Genomic DNA, 10,595 nt, shown 5'->3' on the forward strand with positions numbered 1-10,595 from the left:
AGGATGATCCAGCAATTCTACCCCTAGGTATATACCCAAAAGAAATGAAAACATACATCTACACTAAAACTTGTACATAAATGCTCAAAGAAGAATTATTCATACTAGCCAAAAAATGGAAACAACACAAATCACCATCAACTGATTAGTGGATAAGCAGAATGTGTCATAGTATAGCCAAGAGTATACAAGGAGGAAAGGACACTCTTCATAAATGGAAAACTAAACACCTACATGCAAAAGAAATTAAACTGGACCCCTATTTTACAACCTACACAAATCAAATCGTCATGCCCCCTCCTTTCAGCCATGTCTTCAAACTCTATAAACACCTATTCACGTCCGAAAAGTTCTTACCATTTGGATTAACTAGCAAACTACAGAAATGAATATTTGGGGCTAGCAAAAAAGTTTTGATCCTTCCCCTCTCAATACAGTTGTATGTGTATATTTTATCTATTGATCTCTTTAAATTTCCTTTAGACATATGGGTATATTTTAAGCTATAGATTTTACAAATATTTTAAACATTTCTTCTCCTAAACTGAGTGAATATTTATAGATGTCTATAAGTCAGAAAGATATTAGAGCAGAAGGGGAAATTATTTGCAAAATTACATATGAGTTCAAGTGAGGCTGAAAATAAAGCAAACTGACTTTGAATTGCTGGTGCTTGAAAGTGTCACTGGGCCTTTTTATGAGTCTGTAACAGAACAGCAGAATCTTGGTCTTTTGACACTTACTGCTTAAGGTCTTGAAATGACCTTTCTTGGCTATGAGTGTCGGACCCAGGCCCTTTCTCGTCTGGTCCCTGCTTAAGCTCTGCCAGCAACACCATCACAAAAACCTACTCAAATTTGCTCCAATATAATATAGGAGTGGGGGAATGTGGCTGATGAATCTATAGAGATCATCATCCTCTCCTGTATACTTTTGTATACGTTTTTCATAAGTTTTTTTTTTTAAGGTAATTTAATCATGCTACCTCTGCTTAAAAATCCCTGTGCTACCTTCGGTGTCGCTGACCTAAAACAAACAGACTGCCAGTCACTTCTCCAGCAAAAAGATGGATTTATTCAGGATCAGCAGAGAAATACAACTGGGAGTCTACAACCTGTGAAGGTCCCCAAACAGCAAGGAAAGGAGGATGCTTTTACAGACGGGAAAAGGAAGTTGGGGGGGCTTAGTAAACAAAGAGTCCCTGGCTTTTCATTGGCTGAATCCTTGCCAGGCAAGAAGAGGAGACTTTCTTTCTCCTGTTGGGCTCTGCTATCCTCCCAGGGCATGAAAGCTCCCCTGTCCGGTCTCCCAAGTCTACTTAATTGAGACTTCTGTTTATTAATATTTTTACAGTGCTCACTGAATGAAATATGAACTCCTTCATAAACTGTACCGGGATTTTCCTGATTTCCCTCTTGCCCAAGTCGGGCCTGACACTCTCTACTTTCTGCCTCCAAAACACCTGCCTCGGGCTTCCCTGGTGGTGCAGTGGTTAAGAATCCACCTGCTAGTGCAGGGGACACAGGTTCAAGCCCTGGTCCGGGAAGATCCCACATGCCGTGGAGCAACTAAGCCTATGAGCCACAACTACTGGGCCTGCGCTCTACAGCCCGCGAGCCACAACTACTGAGCCCATGTGCCACAACTACGGAAGCCCACACGCCTAGAGCCCATGCTCTGCAACAAGAGAAGCCACCGCAATGAGAAGCCTGCGCACCGCAACGAAGAGCAGCCCCCGCTCACCGCAACTAGAGAAAGCCCGTGTGCAGCAATGAGACCCGATGCCGCCATAAATAAATAAATTAATTAAAAAACCACACACACACACACACACACACACACACACACACACACTTACTTCTCTCAAACACTTCTTTTTTCTCATTTTTGTCTCACTGTTGTGGCCTCTCCCATTGCGGAGCACAGGCTCCGGATGCGCAGGCTCAGCGGCCATGGCTCACGGGCCCAGCCGCTCCGCGGCATGTGGGATCTTCCCGGACCGGGGCATGAACCCACATGCCCTGCATCGGCAGGCAGACTCTCAACCACTGCACCACCAGGGAAGCCCTCTCAAACACTTTTAAAACTTCTGTGCATGTATCCATCTAACTATGTCCCTGAGCTACATTTAAGGTCTTTGAGCACAAAGACCGTACTATCTTACCGATTTTTATATTCCCAACACTTAACCTGGCACATAAAAATGCTGCAGAAATATATCATCAGAAAAAAAAAGACGAATTGCCCCTACATATGTTTCTAGACTACCTCATGTCATTTTCCCCTGCATTCCACCAATTCTACCTGCTGAACTTCTCCCCTTTTCTGGGCAAGCTATGCTCTTTTGCAATTTATATCATTTGCATTTTTTTTTCTTACCAAAATGCCCTTCCTTATTTATCTGAGAAAACTCCTTCGTTAGGCCCTAGTGCAAATATCACCTCCTCTGGGAAGCCCTCCTGCCTTACTCGCAAAGTTAATGGCTTCCTCCAATAATTTAGCAGTTTACCTTCCTGCTGCTCTAAGGTCGATTCTTCAAAGGCAACAACTGGTTATTGTACCTCTTGGTATCTGAGGGGGCCCTGCACACACAACGTGCTAATTTTATAAGCAAACATAAGAGAATCAATCAATAGGTCAGTTGTGTGAGTACCGTCTGCCCTCTGTATCCGCAGATGCAAAACCCGCAGATGCAAAACCCACAGATGTGGAGGGCGGACTGTATTCATTGCACTGGCCATTTTATATAAGGGACATAAGCATCCCTGGATTTTGGTACCTGCAGAGGGTGCCTGAAACCAATCCCCCAGAGATACTGAGGGACGATTGTACGTGGATACTTTAGCAGAATTTTAAGAGCCCACCTTCATTAGAATTCCCCCCCTCTTTACACCTCTTCCTAACACCCCACTAAGCCCTTCTTCACTCTCTTCACTACTGTCTGAGCACATGCTTTTCTTTTCAGGGTTCCAAACAACCTTTACGCCCTGCCCAAGTTAGAGCCTTTCCTAAGCTCTCCTGACTTCATGGAAGCCGTTTCCCGCCTCTACCCCTTGCTTCAGGTCACGTCTTTCCTAGCTGTCCCTCTTATTCTCAGTGTCCACTGGGCCCATATCGATAGAATTCTCCAGTAATTATTGTTCTGGAGAACAATACAGTACAACAGTAACAATACTTCATCCAGCTGTTCACTTTTCCTCTTCCGGAGAAACAACTGGATCTCACCTTGCCTATTTTCTGGAATATCCGACTGACCAAAAAGTGCTTAGTCATTGTAAACTTAGACATATACGTGAGTCCTTTTATCTAGAATGAACTGGTCATGATTGTTAAAATTCTAAAACCAGCACGACAAAATACTTTTGACATGCACAATGTTGAAGGCACTCTTCCCCAATCTCACTTTTACTTGCTTTTATTAGAAATATGTTTTCACTGTTAAACACAGAGTAGAATTGGTGCGTTCATCTTGGACCCAATCCAGGGATGTTTAATTACGGAAGAGACCAAAGAGCACACAATAGCAGGAGGAAAAATCCAAGACAAAATTGAACTTGGCAGTAACAACACAGATGACAGTAATCACAGCTAATATTTCTCCAGCACTTTCTCTTGCCAGGCACCATGCTAAGTGCTTCGTGCTAATTATCTCATTTAATCCTCACAACACCATGCAGTAGATAATATCGTGGTATCCTAAAGTCACCCAGCTAGCAAGTGGAGGAGCCATTATTTGAAAACAGGCAGTGAGGTTCCAGGAGCCACCTCTGGACCACCACTAGAAACTTCTTCATGAAGGAACAGTTCTGTTAGTAGCCCTGACACCAAATGGTGGCTGAATTTTGGAGGACTGCTCACCTAATCTTTATGCACCTCAGTTTTCTCATCTGCAAAAAGAAGGATTTGACCCACAGAAACTCATAAGGCATTCTTTTCTAAAAAGCTGTCTTGCTAACACATATATACGGAATTTAAAAAAAAAATGTCATGAAGAACCTAGGGGCAAAACGGGAATGAAGACGCAGACCTACTTGAGAATGGACTTGAGGATATGGGGAGGGGGAAGGGTGGGCTGTGACAAGGCGAAAGAGAGGCATGGACGTGTATACACTACCAAACGTCAGGTAGATAGATAGTGGGAAGCAGCCGCAGAGCACAGGGAGATCAGCTCGGTGCTTTGTGACCGCCTGGAGGGGTGGGATGGGGAGGGTGGGAGGGAGGGAGATGCATGAGGGAAGGGATGTGGGAACAGATGTATATGTATGACTGATTCACTTTGTTATAAAGCAGAAACTAATTAAAAAAATGAATAAATAAACTTAAAAAAAAAAAAAAAAAAAAAAAAAAGCTGTCTTGTGGAATGAACCCTACAGAGTAACAGAGAAGTATTAGGGCAAATTGTTTTTGTTCTAAAAGTTCACACTGGGATCCATTAGAATAACGTGTGAAATATTTCTAACTCTGAAAACAAAATTTGGAAATGCCTCTAGTGAGTCAATGGGTTAGTGAATTTGTCTATGAATATTTGAAGAATAGAAATCATATTTAGTGAAATGAAAACAACCTTGAAATATTGATTAATCACATGTAAAAGGCACTGAGTAGCAGCTACAATCAATATGTCTTGTTTCAACACCATACACAAGGATAAACTCAAAGCGGATTAAAGACCTAAATGTAAGCCCAGACACTATAAAACTCAGAGGAAAACATAGGCAGAACACTCTATGACATAAATCACAGCAAGATCCTTTTGGACCCACCTCCTAGAGAAATGGAAATAAAAACAAAAAGAAACAAGTGGGACCTAATCAAACTTAAAAGCTTTTGCACAGCAAAGGAAACTATAAACAAGATGAAAAGACAGACCTCAGAATGGGAGAAAATATTTGCAAACGAAGCAACTGACAAAGGATTAATCTCCAAAATATACAAGCAGCTTATGCAACCCAACATCAAAAAAAACAAACAACCCAATCAAAAAATGGGCAGAAGACCTAAATAGGCATTCCTCCAAAGAAGACATACAGATTGCCAACAAACACGTGAAAGGATGCTCAACATCACTAATCGTTAGAGAAATGCAAATCAAAACCACAATGAGGTATCACCTCACACCAGTCAGAATGGCCATCATCAAAACACCTACAAACAATAAATGCTGGAGAGGTTGTGGAGAAAAGTGAAGCCTCTTGCACTGTTGGTGGGAATGTAAATTAATACTGCCACTATGGAGAACAGTATGGAGTTTCCTTAAAAAACTAAAAGTAGAACTACCATACGACCCAGCAATCCCACTGCTGGGCATATACCCTGAGAAAACCATAATTCAAGAAGAAACATGTACCACACTGTTCATTGCAGCACTATTTACAATAGCCTGGACATGGAAGAAACCTAAGTGTCCATCGACAGATAAATGGATAAAGAAGATGTGGCACATATATACAATGGAATATTACTCAGCCCTAAAAAGAAATGAAATTGAGTTATTTGTAGTGAGGTGGATGGACCTAGAGTCTGTCACACAGAGTGAAGTAAGTCAGAAAGAGAAAAACAAATACCATATGCTAACACATATACATGGAATCTAAAAAAAAGAAAAAAAAAAACGGTTATGAAGACCCTAGGGGCAGGACAGGAATAAAGACGCAGATGTAGAGAATGGACTTGAGGATGCGGGGAGGGGGAAGGAGAAGCTGGGATGAAGTGAGAGAGTGGCATGGACATATATACACTACCAAACGTAAAACAGATAGCTAGTGGGAAGCAGCCGCACAGCACAGGGAGATCAGCTCGGTGCTTTGTGACCACCTAGAGGGGTGGGATAGGGAGGGTGGGAGGGAGACGCAAGAGGGAGGATATATGGGGATATATGTATAGCTGATTCACTTTGTTATACAGCAGAAACTAACACATCGTAAAGCAATTATACTCCAATAAAGATGTTAAAAATATATATATGTCTTGTTTCTAAATCTATCATTTGATTACTTTTTAAACAGGCCACTGTAAGAGGCTTCAAAATATTTCTAAAAACTGTTTTTAAAATGTTTCATTTCTATTAAAAATTACTTGAAATTACATTTTAATACACAATTAATGACACTGTAATTCCTACAATAATTCCTCACTTCTAATAGACTCAAAAGGAATTCAAATAAGAATAGCAAATATATATGAAATTATATAGAGAAATACCTTGCTTTCTAGAATAGATTTCTCCCTAGAGTTGATTTTTATCTATTTGTAAATTAAATCATATTCTCCAATTGACTCCCAATATAAGTTAGGTGATACTTTAGCTATGTCTCTTGCAGCTTTTTTTTTTAATTAATTAATTTATTTTTGGCTGCATTGGGTCTTCGTTGCTGTGCGCAGGCTTTCTCTAGTTGCAGCGAGCAGGGGCTACTCTTCATTGCGGTGCGCGGGCTTCTCATTGTGGTGGCTTCTCTTGTTGCGGAGCATGGGCTTTAGGCACCCAGGCTTCACTAGTTGTGGCACGCGGGCTCAGTAGTTGTGGCTCCCAGGCTTTAGAGCGCAGGCTCAGTAGTTGTGGCACACGGGCTTAGTTGCTCCACGGCATGTGGGATCTTCCCAGACCAGGGCTGAAACCCGTGTCCCCTGAATTGGCAGTCGGATTCTTAACCACTGCACCACCAGGGAAGCCCTCCTGCAGCTTTACAGTGTTCATAACTTCTAATCTATTTAGCTAAAAATTTCTCTCTGTCTATTCCTACCAATGCCAGCCTATCAAGTATGTAAGGCAGATAAAATTAAAGGTACTAGGAAATTGTGTAGTTCCTTCTAGTTCTATAGCTTAATAAACCTGGCTTATCAAGACTGCACATGTATATAACACAGACACACACACACAAAACAGTACTTAATTTTCTACGTTCAGTATAGGTGCCATATAAAAAAATAATCAACTTGAGGCACACTGGAAAGCACCTTAGTTTCAAAGATGAACAGAGAAGGATTTCAGTGTTTTTTCTACCCTTCACTTGTTTGTGGCCTTCACACCAAAGTGCTACATAAGCTTGTTTCTTCATCTGAAAATGGCTTCGGTATTGAACCAAAACAGCAAAGGTGAAGCAAACACAAACTGTCTTTGGCCATTAATGGTGAACTGTATTCTACAATTTTTAAAAGTAATTTTCTACTTAAAAATAAGGTCAGCAAAGCATCTTTGGTACTAGTTAGTGGACACCCGGAACTTAAAAAAATACTCTTAAGTAAAATGGCAAGCGCCAAAATGTAATTTCAACTTTCATATGTTCACTGAGCCAGGGATACTCTTTCTTTTAAAATTTATTCTATATCAGCCAAATACTTTTAGTTATAGATCGTCTTTAGGCTGAAAGTTATTAAAATATGCTTTAAATATGTTTCAATATATTTTATATATGAGGAAATTAAGAATGAGACTCAGTGAGCAATACCTCTATAAAATTTCAAGCGAGCGCTTTCCAGCTGGACCAGTATTGTCCTTGGTTGCTACTAAATGACCTCAGTGGTGCCGAGGAGAAACCTAACATATTTATGGTGCTGGACACAATGCAGGTACACCCCACCGCAAGAAATGTCCTCCTCCATGGAGCCCTACCAAAACTGTGAGCATTACTACAATCTTTACTACACATTTCCTTTAAAAGAGCTGGCTCTCCTGGCATGCAGACAAGATGACTCAAATTGAAAACAGCTTCTGGAGAGCTTAGCTCACAGAACATCCACTCCTGACAAACTAACATTCAAGGTCAATCTCTGCAGAAAGTGAAATTTATTTGAACTTCTTTTCCTTTCACAGTGGGCAGTGCTGCTTTGGGCCCTGGCAGTAAAAGTAGAAGGGTTAAGCTCCTGATCTCATTTTATTTCAGTGACTAACGAAGCACACCCCACACTGGAAGGCAGGATTAGCAAGTGTAGAATTCAGCAAAAATTAGGCGCCACAACATGAGGTCTCCCTTAAACAAGAATGCTTTGAGATTAAATGCTTTAGTCCTATCAGGTAATATGTGAACATCCGTAAGTAGCCCCTTAAGACATTCTGGAGTGTTTGAGGTGGTAGAGATGATGTGTGTTGGAAGCGGAAGCATGGTGTTCATAATTACACACATGAACACACATCCTTGAGTGTAGATACAGACCTTTCCTTACTGTAGCAACGTTCAGAGATCCTAATTTAAATAAACCCCCAAGGTTGTGGAAGTAGCCCATTTGGGAAGCAATTCAGTCATCAGAGCGGCTCATTTAATAAATATTTTAGCCTGCATCTCATGCTCTATTACATTAGATGGTAAAAGTCTGGCTTTAGATCACCCCATTAATCCATTTATATTGCCTAGGCGTCAGCAGCTTATAGAGTAACCAAAGGACCAAACACATGTCAGTGTGTGCTTCTCATAAACAGATATCCTCCCCCAAACCTAACAAGAGCTGCCTCAGCGTGTTTTGTGCGCCTTCCTTTCTCCTGCACGATTTTCCCCTCGGATGCCTAGCGCCATCCTGCACAGCCTCTCTGGCAGTTTAAGTAAACAAAAGTATAATTACGCTAACAGGACTCTAATTCTGAAAAGACATTAGCCAAACCAGTCGCTTCATTGCGCTGCACCTCAGAGGCCAGCAGGAACCGGAGAAATACTCTAAGTGATAACGCGTTCTTCCAAAGGCAACAAGCGAAGCGGCCTGGTGGATAGGAAAAATCTGCCTGCCCAAGCAGGTGTGAGTGTCAAGGCAGGCGATGAGCTTCAGGCTGGCCAGTAGCTAATGCTTTCCCTGCAAAACCTGCTGCCTACAACTTTTCCGAGACCTTCAGTGGCCCTCTGGAGTCTGCTCTTTGAGCTGCTTCGAACTGCCTGGGAAGTGCACCGCCCCACAGGCGCGTCCACGTCTGCGGAGGCTGCTGCCCGGTCCGCGCAACGCCGTCCCTCCTCCGTGGCGCCTTCTGCCCAGAGCCGCCGGCAGCCCGGCCCCCTTTCACCGCCCCGCTCCGGATCGTTCGCAGGGAGCTCTTTGGCTCGCAGGGCACACCTGGAGGAAGCCGCTGCCGCTCCTCCCCCACCTCCCACATTTTGGCCCTTAAGCATCAGTGCAAGAGGGACCAGCGGCGGCCCTCCAAAAATCCCGGCCATGTTCCACTCGGAGCGGACGTCATTCAACAACTCCACAAGTCTAGTCTCCAGGGCGCTGTGGCCGAGGCCCAACCACCGCTCCAAAGTGAATCCACCCGAAGGCCACATCTGTAACGCAGCCCAGCAAAGCTTATATCCTATCTAACGCAACGATGGGAGAAAAGCTAAGCCGAGAAAGCTAAGAAAACTGCGGAAGCACCTTCTTAAAGCTAATAATCTTTCCCCTGATGAAGCCCCTAAAGCCCCACCTTCCCCAAGAGAAAAATCCTAGAGTTGCCGCTTTAACTGTTTCAAACCCCTCCTGTAGGGGAGCATTTCCATCAATGGTCTGTGCACGGATGCGGTCCGGGTTTGGCTCCGGGCGGCACTCTGCAAAGTGCCGGACGGGCGGGCGTCACGCCTGGGTAGAGGGCGGATGTCCCCGCAGTTCTCCGGGAAGAGACGCCGGCGGCGCCCCCCAAACTGGGGACCGGCAAAGCCGCCTCCCGCGCTCGCCGCCGCCCCGACGCGCCCCGGCACTCACCGTCCCGGGCGTCCTCCCCACGACTGCAGTTGCTGCAAATGTGTTTGATCTCCTTGCCTAGTTGACAATGGATCACAAAGGACACGTTGTTGTTGTTGTCGTTGGGGGCGGGCTCCTTCAGGGGCTTCAAACTCAGCAAATAAAAAGCTTTCTTTTTGGGTCTCCGGGAGCTCGCGCCTGGCACCGCGCCCTCCCTGCAGCGCGGCGAGCGGAGCGCAAACCTCCCCGGCTCCGCGGCGCGCGTGGGCTCCGCCATCCGGCCCCCGGGCGTCCCGGGCCGGGCGCTGCTCCGGCCCCCGCGCGCTGCCACTCGTGCCCCGCCGCCTGGCCAGCATGCCCCTGCCACGCCCCGCACCCGCGTCTCTACAGCCGCGCGACCGCGGCGGGGCGGGTCAGAAGAAGGCGCCGAAAGGGGCTTGACCTCGCCGACCTCCCTGCCCGAGCCAATCCGGATCCCGAGGCCCGAGTAGGGTTTCCGGAAGGCACTCAGCGGTCCCACCTGGGATGCTCCACTCCCGCCTCTCCCGCGGCCTCACGCGCGCACCCTCCACGGGCAGCCCCACCCTCCGTACGTCTCAGCGCCAGCGACCTGAGCCTGCCGGGTTTGCAGCTACCTTCGCTCTCTTCGAGCTGCAGGTCAGAACGCTAGCCTCCCCTCCCCCTTTTCCTCGAGCCTCCCGCCGCCAAATGAAAGCAAGATACACCACACAGAAGGCAGCTACGCTGGGAGCCCTCGGGGTGCAAGCGCCTCTCTGGGACCAGAACAGATTACCATTCTCGGGTGGGTCCAACCCACAGCCCTTGACTTTCACTGGAGCCGACAACCTGTTACAACATAATTGATGTTTTCACGTTCAATAGAAATTCCCCGACCTGAAGGGGGCCCTTACACCAGTGTCATCAAAACTTAGAGCGAAAAGGGACAGAAAAGGCTGCTT

At 45.2% G+C, this 10,595-nt stretch overlaps 1 protein-coding gene across 3 annotated transcripts in view; it reads right to left on the reverse strand.

Annotated features, from left to right (window-relative positions):
* The window catches only part of PHACTR1 (phosphatase and actin regulator 1), a gene marked incomplete at its 3' end in the record, with an annotated part of 250,961 nt that extends 240,853 nt beyond the window's left edge, over positions 1-10,108 (reverse strand). For all 3 annotated transcript variants that reach the window (XM_081246168.1, XM_081246166.1, XM_081246167.1), the window contains exon 1: positions 9,658-10,108. In XM_081246168.1, coding sequence (XP_081102294.1) covers positions 9,658-9,913 — 256 coding nt within the window. In that variant the 5' untranslated portion in view covers positions 9,914-10,108. The remainder of the gene's footprint in view (positions 1-9,657) is intronic.
* Between the last annotated feature and the right edge of the window lie 487 nt (positions 10,109-10,595).

The sequence above is a fragment of the Mesoplodon bidens genome (genome assembly GCF_964165515.1).
Source record: "Mesoplodon bidens genome assembly, chromosome: 10".
NCBI lineage: Eukaryota > Metazoa > Chordata > Mammalia > Artiodactyla > Ziphiidae > Mesoplodon > Mesoplodon bidens.